This window comes from Psittacula echo (assembly GCF_963264785.1).
Source record: "Psittacula echo genome assembly, chromosome: 1".
In the NCBI taxonomy this organism is placed as follows: Eukaryota; Metazoa; Chordata; class Aves; order Psittaciformes; family Psittacidae; genus Psittacula; species Psittacula echo.
The window spans coordinates 65,098,811-65,122,641 of record NC_137735.1 but is presented as its reverse complement, the minus strand read 5'-3'; the positions used below and the strand labels follow the sequence as shown (position 1 = coordinate 65,122,641).

At 40.3% G+C, this 23,831-nt stretch overlaps 1 protein-coding gene across 1 annotated transcript in view; it reads right to left on the bottom strand.

Annotated features, from left to right (window-relative positions):
- Positions 1–23,831, bottom strand: part of NR3C2 (nuclear receptor subfamily 3 group C member 2) — a gene marked incomplete at its 5' end in the record, with an annotated part of 201,683 nt that overhangs the window by 26,271 nt on the left and 151,581 nt on the right. Inside the window, 2 exons of the mRNA XM_080630293.1 lie at positions 6,708–6,852; positions 7,265–7,603. Coding sequence (XP_080486419.1) covers positions 6,708–6,852; positions 7,265–7,603 — 484 coding nt within the window. The remainder of the gene's footprint in view (positions 1–6,707; positions 6,853–7,264; positions 7,604–23,831) is intronic.

Sequence of the window (23,831 nt, the reverse complement as noted above, 5' to 3'; positions counted from 1 at the left end):
CGTTCAGAATCACTGAATCACTGACTGCTGGAACAGGCAAATGAAGAAGCATCATTTTTACCACTGTCCTGATCTTATGCCTTCTTTTTAGCTGACCAGTTTAAAGGATAAGAAACTAGGCTAGATAGAACTTTCTTCTGACAGTATTCACATTCTTATGGATCTCCTTAAAACTACTTTATCTCCTGTTTTCCTTTCAGTTTCACAATTTTAAAGAAAGCAACTTGAGACATTAAAGATAAAGGCATCAACAGGCAGAGCCCTTAGAAATTTAGGTGAAGAAGTTGAATCTACTGCTTTGCCCAACACTGACCTGTTTACAAAGAAAAAGCAAGTAAGATTTGGAAAAATCTAACTGGAGTGTATTACATCTATTATGTACAGATACGACAGTAGATCATCAAAATTCCCTTCTATGTCTGTACTCTTTTGGGCCGGGTATATAACAGAATCCTTCCATATACTTCTCTGAATGGAAACTTTGCTGCACTTTATCAAAAAGCAAATAATAGTAACAAAGTATAGAAAAGATTTATTGATAATGATACCCACTTCTCACTGCATTGACAGTTTAGATTGTATGATGCAGTGCTCCTCTTCAAAGTAATATATACAAGCAAAAATCATGCAGGGAAGAATATCGAGGAGTGCTTGCTGACCTTTTAATGAGATCAGCAATCACAGACACAATTTATCAGCAAAGAATGAACACTGACAACTCTTACCAACAATCACTGCTGCAATATTAATTAAAAATGAGGGATTTGGAGACTGCCAGATGAAAGAGATTACAAAATGTACCTAAATTTAGACACAGCAGGATTAACAGATTGCAAAAGAAACCAAAAGGGTTAACAGCCCTCATCCCGCAAAATATAAAGGAGGGAAAAGTAATCTTTTGAACAATAAAAGAAGTTACTTATTGGCTTTATCACCATTCACAGAGGTTCTAAGTAATCATCACCTCCAATCCTGAGGTACATAAGGTTAAAAACCCCCAAAACCTGCTAGTCTTAAATATTCAGCTTATTTTATTACATTTATCTTCCTGCTGTTACCATAGAAATCAGAATACCAGAAAGACTTACAGGCTTCTGCACCGAAAGGGCACAGAGAGGCAGCTGCATCCCTGCACTGCCTTACGCAACAGCAAATCCTAATGGTCCCAGCTTCCACAATATATTATGAGAGTATATTAGGAATATAATGAAAAGACAATGAACATGCTATTTACTAATAAAATACACGTAATTAATAAATGCGGATTTTAAATAAAATCTTAGCTACTCAGTCAAGCCACCTCTTAATTCTTAATTTAATTTTATGACTTTCCTCAGTGTTACAAAATCCTTTGCCTATTCTCATCCTATGACACCACTGGCACAGAAACTTCACAGAAATTCCCATGTACTGAAGCTGTTTTTCCACCTCTATCTCATTTGCTCTACATCAAGTTTATCATTTGAAATATGTATTCTCTGGTTTTCCTCTATTGCTAACATCAACCACTGCCGCCTTCGGCATTATAAAACTTCACACTTGGGGCAGTTACCAAAAGCATAGCTTGGAAGATCCTTGCAATAGTACATTTTTATTTTACTGAAAGTTACATCTTGCACTTTAAAGGAAAGATTAATATTAATTTGTAGTAACCTTTGTTAGTTTGTTAAACTACATTACATACATAGTATTATTGGGTTATTTAAAAATATCTGGAGTAGATGATTGAATTTCATAATGAAAATGCCATACATGCTGCACTACAAACTAGAAATGGCAATAACGAGAGGACAGCCCCTTCGTAATTCAAAATCCATAGCCTGAAGCTTTGCCTTATCAGTCAAAGGCACCAACTGGTATATTCTGCACTTCATATTTTGTACATAATATTCAATAAACTACAGCCTCTATTGAAACCTTTTTACTGTAAGGACTGAGCTGCATATGATGCCATACAATGATCTTAGAGATGGAAAAAAGACATGACTGATCCAAACGCTTGTGAAAACTGTCCCAGTTTTCAGACTCAGTTTTTCAAGTTCACTTTAATAATTTTGGGTACCTTTTGCAATGCCTTCTGTTGTTTTTATCAGGCAAACCCTCAAGTCCTTGAGTAGCATAACTATCTCAGTAAAAATCCTATGACAGTTAGAAGAAAGTACAACAGCCAGGAAACTCAGAACCTGAACACTTACGCACCTGTGATTTATTCTTTATGCTGCAGATGACAAACCAAGAGAAATCAAAGGAACATGAAAACACAGCACATTAGTCATTTGGTGCATTTGCAAAATACTGTTGAAATATTGATGCTGCACTTAATGTACTAAAGCATCTCAACATGGTGTCTGAGCATCACTGAACTCTTTCAGTATCCCACGTCATCGCTATTTTACAGCTAGATAAGGCTGGAATGTTAAATAAGATAATTTGGGTAAATTGCCTAAAAACAGTAAGCAATTTTGGAATTTGAGTCTCTTCTTCAGAAGTCCCCAAGGATTTAGAAGTCTATGAAACGACCATGTAAAACCTACAATCAAAGGGAAAATCAAGACCTGTAGGGGACCTCCAGTGTTGGGCTGGCACTTTGTTTTCTTTATGTCAGCAGAAGCCAATGCATGCCTAAGAGGATGCCTGATTTTCAATAGTGGTCAGCAATGCCATCATCTGGGTTTCTGCCCTATGGAGAGATGAAAACCACCATTCCTCTTCCTTAGGGGAAGGGATGGGTAAGCAAGGCAGTTTGCCATGAGGGATGCAGTTTCTGGCTTCCAGCTGGGAGGGGGATTTGTGCTGTGAACACAAGCTGTGACCCCAAAGGCAGCCCATGTCCCACCGCTCCTGCTGGTTTCCCATGTCAGGGGAAGCAAGGATCCCTGTCACACTATGTCTTGGCTCCTGCTGGGTTTCTGTTGGCACTGCTGCACTCGTAAATGCTTTTTATCCCTCCCTGAGCCTCTGAAGGGTTGCCAGCTGATGCCCTGACTTAATGTATGGGTGGAAGCAGATACCCGGGAAGTTGCCACCACTAGCCAGCAGGACAGGAACTGTCTGAGCCTGTTACAGAAACATGAGCAAGGAGGTGCAGCCCTTGCCTTCCTCTGGGATTTGGGCACCTGACTTCTGCACTACAAACACATAAACTCCTAGTATTGAAAGACCTGGATCATCAGATTTTTTTCTATGACCTAAACTGTCATGCTGCCCCAAAATGTTGGGTACTTTTCCTTCAAAAAGACAGAGCCAGAGAGTCATTTTAGCTACTGGTTCAATGAGTAATTCATCTAGTAAGAGAGAGACCAGGGAAATTTGAAATTAACTTCCCTATCTTCCAGGACCATGTCTTAAAAATCACGTTTTAGGCTGTTCCCTGCAGCAAACAGTTAATTTTGCATAGCTTCAGACAGAATCCCTGAAAATAAGCTAGCATTAAAAAACATTGTGTTTTGCTTACTTTGTTTCTGCACCTATTCCAAGCAGCACCACTCAAGTTTCCTGCTTTCAATTGTGTATAATTTTACCAATTTAATGCTCCGGACTTAAATTGTCCATGCGTGCGCCTGCCTCAGGTTGAATTAGATTAGAAAATTTCAGCTGAAGTGTTTGGTTAAGTCTGAAGAGAAATTGTCTCCCTCCCTCGAGTTAAATAAACAACAGCCACAGCCATTTTTTTCTGTGGGATTTCTGTTACTTTGCTGTAGCAACCTGAAATGTCTCTGCGCTTAGGTCTTGAATCAGGGATAGTCTTTTGCTATGTCTTAAGGAAATGTTCCCCATTAATATCTCTCTGTTCTCCCAAATCCTCAGATCCATTCAAGGGAAGGCTTTCTCACCAGCAAAAAATGAAGCAAAAATCCAGCTGTCTCTTATTGCATAGTCCTGTATCATCGCTACAACTCAACCAACCTGACCAAAGGAGTCACATGGGAAAAATATTATGGGATAACATAACTTCTAAGTTTGGTTATGGATACAGTCTTCAAAGCACGTACCCAAAGGGCTAAAACTACGATTTCACAGACAACCTTAATTTAGTGATTTTGCAATTTCTCAGATTTGAGCTTGCAGCCTTAAGAACATCATTGCAACACCCTTTGAGTGTAATCACATATGCAACAGTCATCCTTAAGAGTGTTTACCTGCAATAGGAATTATGTGGTGTCACATATATGACAGTCTTTTAAGGATTTACTGTGGATTAAAACTAAAGCTGTATATACAGAATATTAGTTTTGATTACAACTACTATGCTACAAAAGAAATGGATTAAAAACACCCACATACTGTAACTTATACAAACACAACACAAAATACACTGGCCCATTATGGCTATTCTTTTCAAGCTGTTTTTAGGCATTTCAGTAGCAGGCTGAGTGGCCATTTTCTAATCTCTCAGATCTCATCTTTGCATTTACTTAAGCCCACTCAAAGCAGTGGAATATACACATGATCCAAAAAGACCAACAGTACACTTAATTAAACATATGGGGAGATTCAGGTTGGGTATAAGGAAGAAATTCTTTACTGTGGGGGTGGTGAGGCACTGGCACAGGTTGCCCAGAGAGGCTGTGGCTGCCCCATCCCTGGCAGTGTTCAAGGCCAGGCTGGAAAGGGCTTTGAGCAACCTGGTCTAGAGGAAGGTCTCTCTGCCCATGGCAGGGCGTTGGAACTGGATGAGCTTTAAGGTCCTTTCCAACCCAAACAGTTCCGCATGCTGCTCAGGGTGTTTTGCCCAGTCAAGGCTTACACATCTTCAACAACAGAGATTCTAGGGTCTTTCTGGACATCTGCTTTGCTGTTTCTCCATCTCATTATGAAATTTCTTCTGCTGCCCAGGAGGTAGTTTTTTGTCCCATACAAATGACTGCAGCCTCTCATCCTTCCACTGACACCTCCATGAAGAGTCTGACTCTATTTTTTCCAGAACAACTCATCAGGAAGTTGAAAGCTACAATTAAATCCCCATTGCACCCAGCACAGTCTTCTCTTGGCTGCTTGAGCCCAGCTCCCTCTCTGTCCCAGCCAGACCCTGACTACCTTGGCCAATCTCCATGGGTCTCTGAAGTTTCTCAACAACTTTCCTGTGCTGGGGAGCCTAAAACCTGGACTCCAAGAGAAGTCTTGCAACTACCACCCTGACTGGCAATGTGAGAATCTTGGAACAGGCTTCTGCTATCTTTGGTAGCTCTGCAATGAGTACATTCTCAATGTATAACTAAGTACAGGAGCAGGCCACAATCTTACACACATATCTGGTTTTGGATGTTTTTATTTTGCACTCCTTTTCCTGACGTGATCCCAACCTCAAGCTCAGTGTAATTCTGCAGTCACCTAACTTCAAGGCTTGCAGCAAAAACCTCACAATTGATCTCGACTTCTGGAAGTTGCTTCTAGCTGCAGTACCACAAACGCTAGCAATGCACATACACTTTTATTTGCAAGTGGGATTGATTTCCCTGTCCAATAAATTTTGACCCCTGACTGACTATCTTCAGATGAAGGAAAGCTGCTTCTGTGTTTGAACTTTTAGTCTACATTTCCCCAGGAGAATGGAACTCTTTGAAGTTCACATTTTCACTTAGCTTTAGCTACAGATACTTTTGCTGTTACGATTCTCTAAAGTCCAAGTCACAGTGGAGGTGCTTTCAACAAGGAAAATGGCTGACACTACGTTTTCAAACACATGCAGCGAATCTCCTCTTAAAACAAAACAAAAAAGCACCAAACCAAATGATCCTCCTTTGATACTGCTCACTGGTTTGGGACCTATCTCACATATATTAATTATTTAGGAATTCCTAAATCTAAGAAAGACTATTAAGATGAATGGTGCCAAAACATTTTTGCCAAGAAAAACATTTCAGACTGCTTCAGGAGATTGAGCAGTAAGTTATTTTTTGTTCATTCTTTTTTAATTATTTTTGTGGTTTATTTCAAGAGCACCCATATACCGATGATCATGCCTCATTTTTACCTCTAGAAAACAAACAAAAAACCAAAAAGCTTCTGGGATAAGCATAGGACATGACCCCGGTTTGACTGCCTGTGTAGTGTCTTCAGTTTTGACTTTACTGTCTTGGAATAAACACTAGGGGAATGGAATAGAAATTAAATTATACTCATCAAAAGCAAAGCACTAAAATACAAACTTAAAATATGGAGGAACACATACTCAGAAGGAATGGTTCCTTGGTTAAGCCATCTTTTTTTTCTGAATGCATCATAAAAGAAGTTATATTTCATTACTGAAAAAACATTTTGGCTTCTTTCATGATTACAAAGAAGGGTAATTAAGATTGTCAAGAAAACACATTGAACAGCTGCATATTGTTAACAAAAGCACCATTATAAGACTGCTCTGAATAAAACTGGTAATTTAAACATTCGCATTTCCTAGAAGTTAGATATTTTTCCAAGCTCCAGTAGATACCAAAAAATGTTGGGTTTTTTTCCTACAAATCCTGGTCACGTATCAGTCATATTTTACGCAATGAGAATGGTCTTAATTTGAAGTCACATCCACATATATAAGGAGAAGGGGATGGCAATATCAAAGCTTTGCCAACTGAAAACTGAGTCGAAAAATTAAGCTACTTTAAGCCCCAATTAGCTGAAATTTTCTTAGACAGCAGCCATGCCTGAAAATCAAATAAAGACAGAGTAATCCTTCCAGTTTGCACTGAAAAGGACCATTAAGGAATACTTACTCATCGAAGATCAGGTCTGGAGCAAAATAGAGGAATTGGCTGTTTGTATGTTTGTACGATCTCCAACTCAAGGCAAATGATGACAGACACATCCATGAATACTGAATTAAAGTAATTTGGTCCTCGAGGGGCAAATTTCTAAATCCTAGGAATCAAACCAGAAAATACTCGTAAACTATGCTGCACTCTGCAAGGGTTGGCCCAACCAGCACTGAGTACATTACTGATTATTTTTCTAGTATTGACGAACAAGAGCAACACTCCCACACAAAGTATATTTCTGAAAGAAACACAGCCATAATTTTTCATTCCAGTGACAAAACATGTTTTCTTGGCTATTATTCAAAATGAAAGTTTGTAAAATACTGATCACAGACATGAAGCAAAAGTGACATAAATAAAAAAAACCCCGAACAATCTTCTCTTACATGTTCATCTCGCACACCCCTGTAAGCACACACAGCCCATGGATTAAAGATGTAATTTCTCAAGCAAACAGTTCATTAAGCTAAAAGAAACAGTGAAGAGAAGTTTCACCAAATGCTTTGTGGTGTTACCTGGAAGTATCTTTGCCCACTTCACCACCTGAATCATCTGCTTGCCGGCCAGGCGGTTTAAGGTGGAAAGCAGGTACTCCGCTGTGTCTGGCTTCGAACTGTCGTATCCTGCGTACACGATCTCCGGCTCAATGCTTTCAAGGATCTTAACAGGAGAGGGAGTAAGTGCTGGTGAGATAGCAGACATGTGGGGGACAAGTGCTGTGTTTACAGAGGGCTCAGTCACGGGTGCAATGTACGTCGTCCCTTCCTCGGGGCTCTGCGGTGGTGGCTGCTGCCGCTGCTGTGGCTGCTCCTCGTGCATCCCTTTCAATTTCCCCAACTTTTTGGACTTCCGAGCTGTGGAGATGAACAGCACAAGAGCCAAGTCAGTACAGAAAGCTGGCGTAACCCTGGCTTATAGAAAATGCAAGCAGCAGGATCATCTCAAAGTTTCCACGGAAATGGGTGCAGGGCCTCAAGAAGTACCTCCCTGCCTGCAGCATGTTACACTCAAAAAAGGACCAAAAGACCCATGTAAGCTCATTTTCATTGCTTTACTGGATGTTTCTGTAAGTGACAAAATATCAATATCTGTCTTCATACAGATATACATAGAACAACCTAGTCACCGTGGTCAGAATCACTTTTCACCTGCAAGTGTAAATTCATATTCTCCATTGCATGTGGTCATCAAAAGAAATCTCCCTGGCAATGCCTAAAATTAGGAGACCTGGAGCCCTCCTAAGCTTTTGAATCCTACTGCCCACCATGGCAGCATCTCAACTTGAAATGCAGTTAATCCATTTTGAACAGCTTAAGCCAGTCGAATCCCTTTGCTTTTGCTGCTTTGATACTTCCATAAGAGTTTTATCCCCTTCTCTTGAATAGTTCTGAAATAACACTAGAAATATTTACCCAGTTAAAGAAAAAACACTGAGCCTTGTGTGACACCTTCCTCATGGCTATCAACATTTCTCTAATGATTTCCCTTCCCTTTTGTTTTCCTTTTTTTCTTTAATGCTACCCTTCCTACTTTTCTTTACTAGAAGACAGTAATGCTAGCGTGCTTCCTCTCTTTGCAGAGATGCCAGCCATTCTCCATGGGTTGCTTTCCCAACTTTTTAATGTGTAACACAGGTGTGTAAACAGGCAGAAAGCCCTGCTCCCACCCCAGCAAAATGATCTTGTAGCATGAGGAAAGAATGTGAAATAAAAAGCAAGACAATTAAGTTAAAAAAACCAAACAAAAACAAACCACACAAAAAGATCCGAGCCAAAAGCCCATCACCCCCCTTTCATGACAGGAAAAACTAAATAAAATAATCAATAAATCAGTAGATAATGAACTAGAACTAAATGCTTGCAGCTCTTTCAGAGTAACTTCTCTCATAGTCATTCTTATCTAGCTATACACAGCTAAACCCCTTGTCTGGACTTTTATCTTCCTGTCCCTTGATTATTGCAACATCCCTTTTACTGGCATCAGTAAATACAAGTCTGTTGCACTCCTACTTCGACCACTAACGAAAACACCCTCCTTAGTCCATGCCATGTCCAAAGTCTATTTCCTTAAGGGTTTTTTTCTCCCCTACCATCAATTCCCCTTCCCATCTTTCCCTAAATATAGCACCTTTTCTGCAATTTCAGGATCCTTCCTGGCCAACCTCCATCTCATTCCTCCTCTCTTCTCCGTTATTGAAATGTTCACTTCTACTGCTGTGGAAGTGCCACTGCCTCCCAGGAAGTTTTCAAAGCTTGCTCTATGTGCTTCTTCCTTATTACACTGCAGAAAACTACTCACAAAGATCCACAGAACTACCTCATTACTCCTCTACAGACTCCTTAAACCCCATGGTTTAATAAAACCTTCCTCAACAGTGGAGCTGCTGTTGCCTTGTGACTACTTTATGGCGACAGCAGCCATTAGAGTTCTACTGTTTCCTTGAAACTGGGGCTGCCTGCCCAGAGCCAGAGGCTATGACTGAGCTCTCAACTCCTGCAAGGCAGGATACAGACGCCCAGAGTCCAGGACAATGCACGCCCAAGTCCAACAATAGCCTGTTGTTTTCAACATTTCCTTGCTGGGACAGTACCTTGAACTCAGAGGAGCTGGCTCATCCCAAGATCCAAAAGAACAGCTTATTTGTTAGGGTAAACATGAGACATTGCTATAAAAAACAGTGATGTTACCACTCATAAACAAGATCCTGAAGATCTTGCGTATGGAGTCTCCTTGACTATCATCTTCAAAACCTAAACACAACCCATTACTACTGCATCATATACAGCACTGAGCAGTAAGTGCAAAATCAGAACATTGGTTTGGTGTTATTTCCATCACACGATGAAATAAGGACCTTCCTGGCTGATTTCAGCATCAGCGTCACTCAGGAGATCTACAGAGAAGTTCAGAGACCTTTGTGTAACTTTCATCATTTTTTCTTTAGAAATCTGGACGCCATTTCATTTATTCACCTACAGCACGTATGTCTGCTTTCAACAACTTCTTAATTTCTTTACTCCTGAAAATATCCGGACCAAGTGAGGCAGGTTGAGTTTTTTAATAAAAGGATTAGATAAGTAAATAAAAATGTGCCAATCCTAATAAAATTTAGTTTAAAATTCTGCTGTTCAACGATTCACATGTACTTAAAAAAACTTCCTAATTACCTGAAGAATTAGCACAGATTATATAGGGATATAGGGAAACACAGGAATTGCTGTTACAAGAAAGAAGCAAGAGATGTATCCATCAGGAAAGGTTTCACTGCAGCTGGTTCTGTCTTAAGAGACAGGGCAGATGAGAAGACCCTTATAAAAGTCCCTTCCAATCCTATTTCTTACTTTTCCATTATGAAACTCTTAAAAAAGGCTCATTCAAACAATGAAACATAACTGAAGGATTTTTCATCCTCTGTGCATCAAGTTACACGGATGCTGACATCCATTCTTCAGGATGCAACTTCTGTTCCTAGTACCCAAAAAGCCATTTTACAAAGTAGCAGCTGATCAGACATTTTGTTAAACGAGCTTTTTCCTCACTCTGCAAAATAAAATGGGGGGAGTTACAGGCAAAGCAGACAACTCTGATAAAGTTAATCCTGATAAGTAAGTGAAAATGCTGTTGTTCCCCATTTGGTGCAGTTGCACCTACATGATGACATCCTCATGAAATCACTGTAAGCATTAAATATAGTTTGCTCTTATCTTATAAAGGCAAAGCTGAACTTACACATTTGCCAATAGAATAAATCCCAAAAGCAAAGCAAGGATAGCCAAGTTCAGCAGAATACCCGATGACGAGTTAACAGAGCTATTGGCCACTGAAAAGAGAGTTTAAAAATAAGCCTGAAGGAGTGGATAGAGATTAGTGTATGCTGTTATTATTCACTAAGTTTTATCAGGCACTATTTTTTTCTGTTATCAAAACAAGACTAAAAATAAATAACTTTACATATCTTCCATGTTTGCAGGGGCAAAAAGAAAAAAAAAAAAGCATTCTCACCATAAAAACATCAGAATAAGAAATGTGTTGGTTCACCAACTCCATCAAGTATCCAGCAACACAGATAACTGATTATATATTTATTAAGACATAATTTTGGATGTTCTATTCTCTAAGAGTTTTTCATTAAAAGAAAAAAGAAGTAACATTCTTCCATTTATAATACTGGCATAAAAACGTGTTTTAGTTTAATTTTCTTCCATTATAATGCCTTTAAAATGAAGCTGAGAAAAACATTACTGCTTGACAGTCATGTTTACAGTGAAGAAAACTGTATTTTTCATTTGGCTTCATGCCAGTGCTGTAGCTCAACTGGTTTGGTAACTCCCACAGAAACCAACAATTACAGATTAAATACTGAGCAGTACTTTCTCTGAGGCGGTCTTTCGAAGCTGTTTGGTCTCTAACTCCAATATCAACTATAAAACCAACACAGCAACCTCTAAACAGCGGGTAAAAGCCATGCTCATAAAGGATTGCCATGTGAAAACATTTAGGAAATCACAAGCTCATCACAGAGACCAGGGATGGGGCATACATGGAGGCATTTCATGTGGCAAAGTTAAAATTTGAAGCCTATCTGGGGTTAGGTCAAGCCTTTCGTCCAATGGCTGCACAGCCAGTGGCATATCGCTAATTGCAGGACTTCTTGCCCTCCAGTTCAGTATTACTGCACTCAGGATACTATATTATAATCCTTGGATTTTTAAATCACCTGAGACAGAGTAGAAGTTGAAGAAAAACATTAGTGAAAGATACACTGCAGATATACTTAAGGTTAAGACTTCAAATATCTGACATTGCTTTTGCTAAGTATGTTAGAAGGTCTTGTACACTCCAATAATGAAAAATAAGGATAAGCATCTGAAAAGTCACATGGAGTTGGACTCTAAAAAAGCATGCCCACCAGACCTCCTCTGTAGCTCTAACAATGAATTACGGTATTCATAGGAATAAAAAAGCTGCAAGTCTGACCACAGATAGCAGTCCCTGTTCCTCTGGAACCAACAGGCAGAGTTTCACCTGGATTTAATATAAGCAGGCCCATGTCCAACATGTTCAAAGAAAAGCCTGCAAATTCTGCAAAACCACACATTGTTCCATGTGCTCGGAAGACCTTGGAAAGAGCCACCCGCAAATACCAGCTTGCTTGTTACCACCCCCAATGCCAGTCCCACCTGCCTAGAAAAGGGCAACAGTATGGCTGCAGAGGCACTACGGAAGGCTGAGATGTCATATTAAAACCAGTTTAACAGTCTTGGGCGCTATTAAGACCGCAAGGCAAAAAAGTAGCTTTTCCCATTTACTACAGCCTTATGATCTAGCAAAAAAGAAGAGACAACCATTTGTGAACAGCTATTGCCAGGAAACTGGGGTGAATTCAGATTTGAAAGCTGGTTGCTTAGTATTGACCCTTCGTCTGTAAGGACTCCTGTCACAAGACTGAAGCAGAGAGGTCTGTGCTTTCAGGATCAGAAGTTTCTGTGCCATTCGTAAAACACTGAATAGGCTTCTGGTCATCTGCAATAGTGAATGCTACTCTAGGTCAAATAACAGGACATTAAGGGGATGTGACCCTATTGCAAATTGTTTTCTGAATACAAATTAATGTGAACACCACCTACAAATCTATGTCGTTCCTGATTTTTAAAGGTTATGTTTGAGGTTTTAGGGTAGTTACAAGACAGGTAAGCTACTATACTCTCGTTTTTAAAATACCATAGTAAACTTAAACATGCTATACAAATTGGGCCTAGAGGGAGCTAATCTATAATCCTTCTGTCCCCAGGGAATATACACAAATTAAGTTACGGACTCCACGGGGCCACACATCTGATAACTGTTTTTCATAGGATCAAAATGAATAGTTTTCATCAACATTCCTGTTAAAAAAATGGGATCCCAAAATGCCAAAGAACAAAATGTTATCAACAGTAGATAAGGGAACCCATAAATATTATGCTTTAACTCAGCAATTTTATAACAGAGTAATATCTTGTTTGCAGAGTTGTATCAGTGTTCAAATCTAGCAAATGAACAATCTAAAACGCTCTGCAAATTCATGCGGGCACACAGTGCTCTAAAGTGAAATCTGAAGTTTAGAAAATTATCTGTAGTTCTGTGTAGAGCGAATTACATCACTTGCAGTGAAAATCCTCTGGAATCAGGGTTGGGTTTGTTTGTTGGTTTTTTTTTTAGAATATTCAAAGTTTATTACCTTGCTGCCTATCAAAAAACAGCTATTATTTATATGGCTAAAGACATGACACAGATGACTAAGAGCTTTATTCATCACATATGTAATGCTCTGCCACAGCCAGGACCAAATTAATCCCGACCTGACAGATCTTTATTCTACCCATGTTGCAGGACATAGTTGAATCAGTAAGTGTGATACCACAAGTACATTATAAGAACATATGCTACCTTTGTGTAAAGCAGAAAACATCAGTGGAAGGAAGGGGAAACCAAAATGGACACAGCACAGAACAACGAAAGCGATGGAGGTTTAAACACAGAGGTAAAGAAGAAGAGAAAGCAACAATTTGAGTAAATACACGTAAAATACAAAAGGGGGGGGGGAAATCACGATATGCACTTCAAATAAGGTATAATTCGGCTTTCCCACACATCCCTCTTTTGCTGCCTGCCTTTAGAGAGTAAAAGCAACCTACAACACCTTGCCGCACCAGAATCACCAAAGTATCAAGCCACCAATTCTCCCCCTGAGGCAGCCATCCCAGCCTTTGGATAGCCTCCCCTCCGAGCCCTCAACAAGTATACACATTTTGTCACTTGCTTCCACTTTTGTATAGATAAATGCTCCATCAAAATGCCACTTTTTCCTCCCCTGAAGCTTTTCATCATGTTTGACTGGTGCCTTTGCCTCACTTTCTTCAGTGAGCTGACATCTGTTCTCATTAGCTATTTTACTGCTACCACAAATAGTGTTTCCCTTCCCCCAAATCTGTTGTATCTTGACATATATGAAAATTTTGAGCTATCTTGGTACAGACATTTTTTCACTTAAGTGTCTAGCACAATGAGTATGAGATTTTGCTGAGAAATTTCTAGATAATAATACAGACATTTCTGATATACATACATGCACACACATATGCACGCAAATGCATGGAATAAAGTGAAAAGCAGTTATGCAAACGAGATCTTACAGCATCATCCCATTCGTTCTGCAAAGAACATTCAGGCATGCACCCTATATTCTCCAGGAAACGAAGGGAACAACCAAGACAGGACCCTAAAGCTTCCATAAACCAATTACCCACTTTGGGAAGCAAACCACTGCTTTTCAGGTAGAATTGAGGTAGATGAAGAACCCCTAAACGCAACCCAAGTGTTGTCCTGTGCGTAAGAGGAAGGGCCAGATATAAATCCAGAAGACACAGAAAAGTGGATGAGTCACTGGTTTGACTGGACAGACCAAGGGGAGAAAGCAAATGAAATGTGACTACTGAAGCAAGGGACAACTTGTACCAGGACTTAAAAGGAGAGCACAAGATTACTTTATCATCTAAGACACACCACCAAAGGACTTTGTTCTTGCAAAGCAGTAGGTAATTTTTGCAGTGACACTTGGGATATGCTGAAGAGACCAAGCAGTTTGTCTAAATATACAAAAAGAAGACTGCAGCTAGTAAGGAAGACAATAAGGGTCCTGCCTTCACAAAGTTTAAAAATGGATTTTAAAACCTGTTTCTGATGGCTGTGACCCACAGCAGACAGTGACAGAAAACAGTATCACCTGCTGGGAGCCTGAGGAATCAGTACAGTTTAATTCATAAAGCAATGAAAATTTCCTGATTTCTTATCCTTCACCAGCAGAAGCAAGCTTCAACTGGTGAATAAGATCAAAGCCAATGATCGAACTCAACAGAATGAAATGGTAGGCATAACTGAAATAATGACATAGTTTGGCATTGCCAACATCATTCACAACTGCTTACTAATTAATAAGTAACACTTTAATCTGACAGGATTGGACAGCTTAAAGACAAGGAATAAACATGTATGAAGTCTGATCTATGGGCATGTCACATTTTATTTGCTTTCAATCAGACCCTGCAAAGATCCAGGCACATCCATAAATGTAATTCTTGTTCTTGGTTCACATTCAGTACACCAAAAAGGGAGGTACAGCACAGATGAAAGAGCTTCTAATGCATGTTTTAATCTACATAATTGTGCATATTTTCATCGTGTTCATTTACACATATTTTGGGTCTTTATTCCAGTTGGATTTAAACTACTAATAGAACTGGACTGCAACTACATAAATACTTCCTACTTGTTACTTTACTTACTTGTATATAGAATTTCAGGGATGTTTGAGTTTTGCTTTGTTTGGAACAGACTTTAATATACAATGCAGTGCAATGCTGCTCCAGTACAGCACTGTAAAGCACAGGAGCAATATATGTGAAGCAGTTTATCCTCTTGCTTTGAGCAGGATCAACTACACTTTGCTCAACCCAGTATGTTATTAATCTCCAATAAAGGGAATTCCGCAATATCCCCCATCTGTCTCCAAAATCTAACCACTCAGTTTTCTCCCAGTATCTCCAATGTAGCATCATTTTTTCTGCAGTAAAGTTGACTTCTCTTCATCATTTCCCCAGCGGCCATAAAGAACAGCTTATCATTCCTGTCCCCTCTCTTACACCCCTTTTTGTATTGAAAGACTGGTATCATGGCCTTCTTAATATGTTTCTCTCTTTGACACTAAGATAAATTGAGTTTTATCAACTCTTGCTTATAGACTTATGTTTTCTTCTAGGCTTCTTCTTATCCTTGTTCTTCCTTGGGCGGTGTCTGGTCTGTATACACCTTTATTCAGGCACACAATATGAAATTTCAGAAGGGAAGATTCAGTTTAGATGTTAAGAAAACCACTTCGACTAGCAGTGCTGAAACCCAGACACAATCATAGAATCAACTAGGTTGGAAAAGACTTTTAGGATCATCAAGTCTAACCATTACCCCAGGACTGCCAAGACCACCAGTAAACCGTATCACTGAGGCCTTTATTTACATGGTTTCTGAACACTTCCAGGGATAGTGATTCCATCACTTCCCTGGGGAGCCTGTTCCATTGCCTGACCACCCTTAAGGTGAAGAAATTTTTCCTGATATCCAGTCTAACCCCTTCCCCCCCAGTGCAGATTGAGGCTGTTACCTCTTGTCCTATCACAATCATTGGGCCCACCCTTGCCAGATCTACAAGAATAGAATAATGCCTTAGTATCAAAAGAGACTTGACTACTTTTGCAACAATTTTATGTTGCTGACTTTACCATAAAACTATCATGCAACCATGCTTCTTTCTCTACTGCAGTTTCTAAACATCTGCTCTCAGGTATTTCATTCTTGCCCGCCTCAACTTGCATTTCTCAACATAACCCTCCAGCACCTTACTGAAAATGCCATTCTCTTGGATTCAGACACTAGAACCAAAGATGCTTTTGAACTGTGATTCTGGTCACAGGGGAGAATTTGCAAATCTGTAGACTTACATATTTACTCTCTACTTTGTATGCAAGTAATTAGTAAAATTGTAGACCCAGAACTGACCCTCAACAGGACCCTATTCAGATGCCCTTACAGTGTGGCAGGAAACCACTCATCACAGCTACTTTTGGAGAACGATATTTCAAGTAATCACACACTCACTTAGTGAGAAATCTTGTCCTATTTTAACAAGAATTCCTCATTTCCTTCTGACTATACTTATGGCTAGAGATACTTAGTGGTGAAATACATACACCTACAGGGAGGTGGCACCTAATGGCAACACTTGCCCACATCTCATGGAACAGGCATGGTTCCTCCTGTGCAGTGTGCTGGCTTTTGCACACAGAATTCAGGACTGTGGATCCATGGCCACAGAGATCTGCTCAAAGGGATGGCCTCTATAGGATGGAAAAAAGAAGTCACCTTGCAAAGCCAGCACAGAAGCCATCAAAGTTGCCTCAGAAAAACTAAGGTGAAAGCCCAGCTCAAATCTAGTGCATTTTGAGGTCTAACTCAATGATGAAGCTCCAGTGACCTACTTGTCTGATGAGTGGGACAGTGATGTCCACAGCAGTCAAGAATGGAAAGCACTGGGGAAGGTTTGGGGAAGAGACAGGGGAAATTAATCCCTTTTTTTAGCCATGCCAAGATTCAGGCTACACATTCATGAAGAAGGACAAAAGTGACAAAAGAAAGCTGAGTTCCAAAGTGCATTTTACAGGAATATTTAGGTTGTCAGGGAAAATGTCTAACACATTTGCTTGTTTCTCAGCAATTCTCAAAGTGATAATTAATTGAAAAATAACAGTTTCATAGGGGTACTCCTCCCTGTGTGGGAACAACTTTTACCAAATGCCAATTAGTGGTTTCCTGTTAAAATCAAATCAAGCTGTTTTTGATAAAGCTTTTTAATGAGAAATGGCTAAAGTATGAAAATTTTCCCCACATATATTTCACATAAAATCCCAAACTGACATAACAGTCTCACAACTAACATTTCTGGTATATAAAATTCTCTCATGTACTTCTTCATTAATTTCAAAAGAAATGTATTTACTAAATATTTAAATCATCCAATAAACAAAGCCTTATAAAAAGCTTACAAAGGAAAATTATAATGTTGATGAAAGCCAATCTTAATCAGTCCTTTTCAGATGCTCTCAAAACTCATATTTTACTGATTATTTATTCATTCTTCAAATTTATGGCAAATTCAATGATTTTCTAGCTAAGCATTGTGTACTAAATGCATCAGTAGATCTAACTATTCATCAAACAGATTCAAAGACTAGCAGTAAAATACCAACAATGAATGCAAAGATTAGGTCACCTACAACTCCAGTATGTGTCACCTGCAACTCTAAGACACCTGCAGCAATGAAGCATGAGCAGCTTGAACTGCTTGCATTGGTAGTAATTTGGTTAAAAACAAAGTTAGGGAAACTTTGGAGAACAGATTTAAAAATCTTCCACTGTACCAGACTGAATGCTCTTGGCTCTGATCACTGGTTTCTGCCTTGTGTCAAGTGACGACCTTCCTCTCAAAACACCCATTCCCGTCCAACCTTCTGCACGCGATCCTCGTCCAAGTCTTCTCTCTTGCTTTTATTTGGGTTGATACCCAGTGCTAAGGCTGTTCCATGATTTTTGTGCCCTTCATCCTGATCACAACATTAAGCTATTTTGACTGCCCTGTCTTGTAGATATTTACTGCGTGTGAAATTTACTCCTCATATTTACATTGGAGACACAGGTACTCAACAGGCTTCTCAGAGGGTTTCAAAAGCATCGATAAGCAAACTCTGCCGCAGCACCTCTTATCCTGTATCTTGAGTACTCATGCTTCCACTCCATGCTAGAGTGTGCCATGCTTTAAATGCTTCATTTTTGTTCTTGCTCTACCGTTAATAGAACTCAGCTTGGTTAAGTGCTGCACTTCCCTCTGTGGTCTTTCTGGTTATGTCGTAAAGCACCACATGCCCTCTTCTCTTTCTCCCCAAGTAACAGAAATTTGAAGTACTTTGTCTCCTCACTTGTGCAATTTCCATACCCCCAGGTTTATCAACTCTATGAACTCAGATTTCTCTCAAATGACCTGATTTCTAATACATTCAATGCTGTTGCTCTGACCCTCATCACCTAGAAATCATCTACCTCACTTCCAGGAACAGCAATGCTATCTGTGCAATACAAGCTGGCTGTTTATCTTCTGTAGTCATCTGAGACATATTTTTCACCATCCAGTTCATGATTAGTCAAAAAAAAAAAAAAAAAAAAAAAGACACTATAATAATGATAATCTGCTTCAATAAATCACCCTGACCATGAGTGAAACACCCTGTATGTGATATTAGTCACCCTTCCAGGGAAAGTGCAACTGCAGTATTAACCATATGTATGATCTGAATCATCAGAGTATCTCTTTGCAACTGACAGAGTGGCACATTTCTAAATTCTCCTGAGGTTGAATTAGGTGTATATGAAATGCCAGCACTGACTAAATTGACACATGCCTCTCTAAGAGGATGTCTAAATGATGTGTCTGAATGTGCTTGGTCTCTGTGCAGACAGACCCAGAAGCCACACACAGGTTTCCTCAGCTCTTTCTTTCCAGTATGACAACTGCAAAGTTTTGATTGGCAGGACTGTTGTCGCAGATCAGTATCTTCTCTGCTCCCTACTGACAAATTCCCTTTCTGTCCATTCAGGGTGGACTGGTCTTGTGGCCTTGGCATTCCACAATTTTCCTTCCTTCTCTTGCACCTTCTGCAGGGAAGATGATTTCCATCACTAAAATGTTACAGAACTGGGGGATGCAGGAAAACTGTTGGCAGAGAACTACAAAAGCACACAAATCACCAGCACCAATTTGCAGGAAGATGTGTGGTACTGGGTGGCTCAGGGATGTTCCAATGGTGCCTTCACCTTGCCTTCCTCTTTGTTAAACATCACGTTCTTGACTGTTGTGTATTGCTGAGGCTTAAATGTGCTCAAGTTTTTCCTTCATAACCTGCTGGGTCTTTCTACTAGCATCAAACTCTCAAGTCTGCTTTTTGACCCAGGCATCCTTGTCACTTCTCACACCTATTTTAGCAAAAAAACAGACACTAAAAATGGAAAGGCATGCACTTGGGAAATGATGGAGAAAAAAAGAAAACCACCAGGAAACAAGATTCAAACCAAAATACAAGTTACTAAGGTAATTCTGAAGCAAAGTGCATATGAGAATACAACAGGAAAGAACAACAGACTCACGTGCTAAGGCACAATCTGTGATTGAATAAATTTTCCTTGTGACATTACTGGAGTAAACCACAGCTCTAGAGTCAATTTAAAACCTGTGAAGCGCCAAAGTAGCAGACAATCAAAAAAGCAACACAATGTCAGAAAAAAGAGCACGACTTGCATAGTCTTTGCACCGTTGCTTCTTCAAAACATACTGTCACACAGAGGACAGACAGAGTAGCTCATTCAATGAAGATCAGTGATGTCAAAATCTAAGACGCCTTTTTGTATGTGGAAAGAGTATTTCCACATTTTTTGGATTTGCACACTAATTATCTAGCTTAACTCCACTTACACAGTATTAACCATAGTCCGGAAGAGGCCTGGGACAGTTGCACGATCCATCCTCTTGCTCAAAGCCAACTGTACCCTTGTCATTTCTGACAAATGGACAAATGTTTGCCTTACCGTTAAGACACCCAATGACAGACTCCGCTTCTTCCCCAGACCATCTATTCCAGTACTCCCCTGGCCTTACAGTAACAGATACGTTTCCATTTCCTCACTCGCCTAGTCCTTGCTGCTCATTACTTCTGTTCTGCTTTCACAGACATGGAAAGCAGATCATCTCCTTTCCTCTTTATCAATGCTTGTTGCTAAAACAACATTTGTTGCCCCCCTCTTCACCTTTCCCTCCAGTCTTTTTTATGGACTAAACAATGCCAAGTAATTCAATCTGTCCCCACTAGTCAAGTTTTAAATACTCCTGATCACTCTCATTGCTATACTCCAGGCTCTTCAAATTGGTTCATGGCACACTTGCAGGCAACTAATGAGGGATTTAACAAAAACCATTAATCAGCATAGTGAGACGACCATTCTTCGGCCAAAGTTGTGTCAGGTATGGCAAGTCAAATCTTCACGCTCTGAAGCAATGGCTTGGTGGAAGCTCGAAGGACAAGTTCCTCCTGCTCCTACAGCTTTTCGCAGTGATGGGGAAGTGAGTAATGGAAACACACCACCAACAACCATAAGGAGAGGTTTTGGAAGGGCTTCTATGATAACCAGCAGCTCTGGAAAGAGGAACAGGAGACACAGGCATGCACTCTTAACTGGGACTACACTGTGGGGAAGAGCAAAAAGGGTATGGACTTAGAGCACTGTGGAAAGAAGCATTATAATTTGGTGACTGAGGAAAAAACAGAACACCACCAAGAGTTGCATGTAACAGTTTTGGAAACATTGAAGCTCTCTGGACTGCTCCAGAATGACAAGACAAAAGCAATGAACAGAGGTATTATGGGCTTGCTTGCTTTATGCATCCGTATGAGCAACAAAGATAAATGGCAATTCATGTCAGGATCCTCACGAAAATAGGCTGCTAAATTTAAATGCCCTACAAGACAGAGAATTGGTTGAGGGGGGGAATCATGCTTGGTCTTGGGGAGTCAAGGAGCCAGAAACATCATCTGCCCTGGAAGCATCCTGGAGGTGAAAGCTGGAGCCTTGCCAACAGATAGGAAAACTTAAAAGTTCACAGGGGATCCCTGCAAGCCAACCAGTGAATTCCTGGCAGAAGGTATTCAAGCAAGAGCCACTGCTGTGCTTCAGTCCTATTGCCTAACAATTGCCTAACAATAGCACAACAGTGGAAGACTTTTTTTGCACCTCTTCTGGGAAGACCTAAGACTTCCTCTCAGAAAGCTGTGATCAACCCTCTCCATTCTGTGTTTTGAACCAAAGCAAGACACCACGTACAGAATATGAAGCACTCAGGAAAGACCACCCTCTGAGCCTGCACAGCGAGTGCTGCATACTGCTGAAATCAGACTAAACCCCACAGAACCTGCATGCACAGTGCCACCGCACGACACGAGGCAGGCTGGGACACGTACTGCCAGCAGGAGCCCAGAAGAGCTGCAGTTCCTTTGCGAGGCTGGCAACCAAAGGTGTTATGCCACAAATGGTACGATGGAGAGTCCAGCAGATAAAACAGGCAAGTTTGGAGTTTAGCAGACCTGTGCCAAAAGCCTGAAAGGCTGTTCTGGAGGAAAGACAAATGCTGCTGGCAGCTGGGCACACATCAGAAGGCAGAGCTGAAACCAGCAAAACTTGAAAAAACAAAGGAGGACTGAGACCATGAACCTGATTAGGAGTTTGATCAAGGATTGCTGGATGAAAGCTGTGTGCTTTTGGACTACTTCAGTGTGTTTTCTTGAGCTGCCTTCACATATGAAATAAAATCATCGGCAAAATGCCAAGTACAAGGGCACACTTTCAAAACTCTTTTTTAATTGATGCCTAAGAGATTACCCTGGCGTTACCAGCCCTCCTCAAAATCCTGCATTTTTAAATCATCATTCAAAAACAGTTTCTTAATATTTGTGGCAAGTGACTGTTCTGATGGTTGTAAGGATGTCCCCTTCTGAAGAGTCACCAACATGGGCTCCATGCAGCAACACGGATTTCCCTGCTGATTCCTTTTATGAGTACACCCATAAGACAATTTAGGAGAGCTAACAAAATCACAGCACAAGACAGCATGGTTGCAGGCTATGCCTTAAGGTTATATTACTCACTTTGGCTCAATACACTGTACATGCAAATAAAAGTAGGTAAATCACTGCTTCACTTCTCTGCTAAGAGACAGCACAGATTTTAACACAATCTCAGAACTTGATGGATTTCTAACACGAATGTTTTCTGAAATTGTCACATCTAGAAAAATATGAATGTTCTCTGAAACAATACTTATGCTAACCTAGACATTGGTAGGTATCACAACTAAGCTGTCCAGCTAAAGTGTGAGAAAAACTGACAACGTGAGGTTTTGCTTCAGCAAACCCACAATTAACTTTCATCTCTTGCTGTATATTGGTAAAAGTCACTTGAAAGAACTCACAGAAACCCAGCTGAATGTTCCAAGTTAAAAAAAATTGACCAGATTCCCTCGGAAGAAAATGCTACATAATAAATGAAAATAAAAATGCAGTTAAAGTTAATGGGCATTTCAAAATACTTCACAGTTAAAAGTTAAATGAGAAATAAAAGTTAACTATACATGTACCCCAAACTGCTTTAGTTTCTTACACACAGGGTTTTATTTCTTTTATGAAACCTTGCTTAGGAGCAATTTTAAAAGAAAGCCAAAAAAGATACATTTTTTTCTTTATTTAAGCTGTTCCTAGTTCTCAGATTTCTAGTAGTCATGGTTTTTTTCCCCATTCTTTTTCTCCCTATTGCTTTCTTTTTCTCAAAAAGATTTGGAAATGATAACATAAAACGCATAAGCTGCAGTAACTGAAAAAAAGACCACAGTTTTAAATCCCTACTAGTATGAGTTATTAAACAGAAAATGGAAAGCTGGGCAGAAAGGTGAAGTTTTGTATCTTATTACTGATTCTCTCATTTAATCTATTTTTCAGATTATTGAAATATTTTAATGTATAAAAAATAAGGATATCTGCAAGTGAAGACTACAAATCTCAGGCAGCATCTTGTGCATGAAGTGTCTTACATATGTAAATGTATGCAGACCCAAGACTCAAATTTCACAGGCAGTCTCTGCAGACAGAGTGATGAACTATGCAATTTGCAAGGTGAAATCTCTTCTATTTCCCCTCGATATCCAAAGGATACTTCCAACAAGCTGCTTCTCACTGCTGTGGGAGACCAGTACCGGTATTCTCAGCAGTGTTTTACGTGGGAGCTTAGGCAGGAAAGGAATGCAGTCCTACATGGTACTGAACTCTCAGCACATTTGTGTCCCGTAAGCACGTATGGCACATCACATGGTACAAGTGGGAACCTCTCTGATCACACAGCAGAAGAGGAAGGGATCCTTTACCCCTGGCAGTGTTCAAGGCCAGGCTTGATGGGCTTGGAGCAACCTGGCCTGGTGGAAGGGGTCCCTACCCATGGCAGGGGGTTGGAACTAGATAAGCTTAAGGTCCCTTCCAACCCAAACCATTGCGTGGTTCTTACGGTTCTGTGCCTGCTCACTAGGTCACATCAGAGGGGCAAGGACTAACCTGCCAAGAAAAGGGATTGGGTGGACAGAGATCCCATCAGGGTACACCATATAAAACACTTCCTTTCTCCAGGATTCAGCACAGGGCCTGGCATACAGCAGGAATGAAACCAGGAGCTTCGGCCTGCCCTGGCTGCAGTGCAGCATCCCAGGCACTGCTGCAAGACAACAGCTGCATTGCTGGATGGCACAAGAAACCATGCTGAGCACCAGGGTGGGACTGTGGCATCTCACTTCCCTTCCCTTCCCCCAGTGCTGCAGTAGGGACAGACACGACTAAGGAACAGCAGCATGAG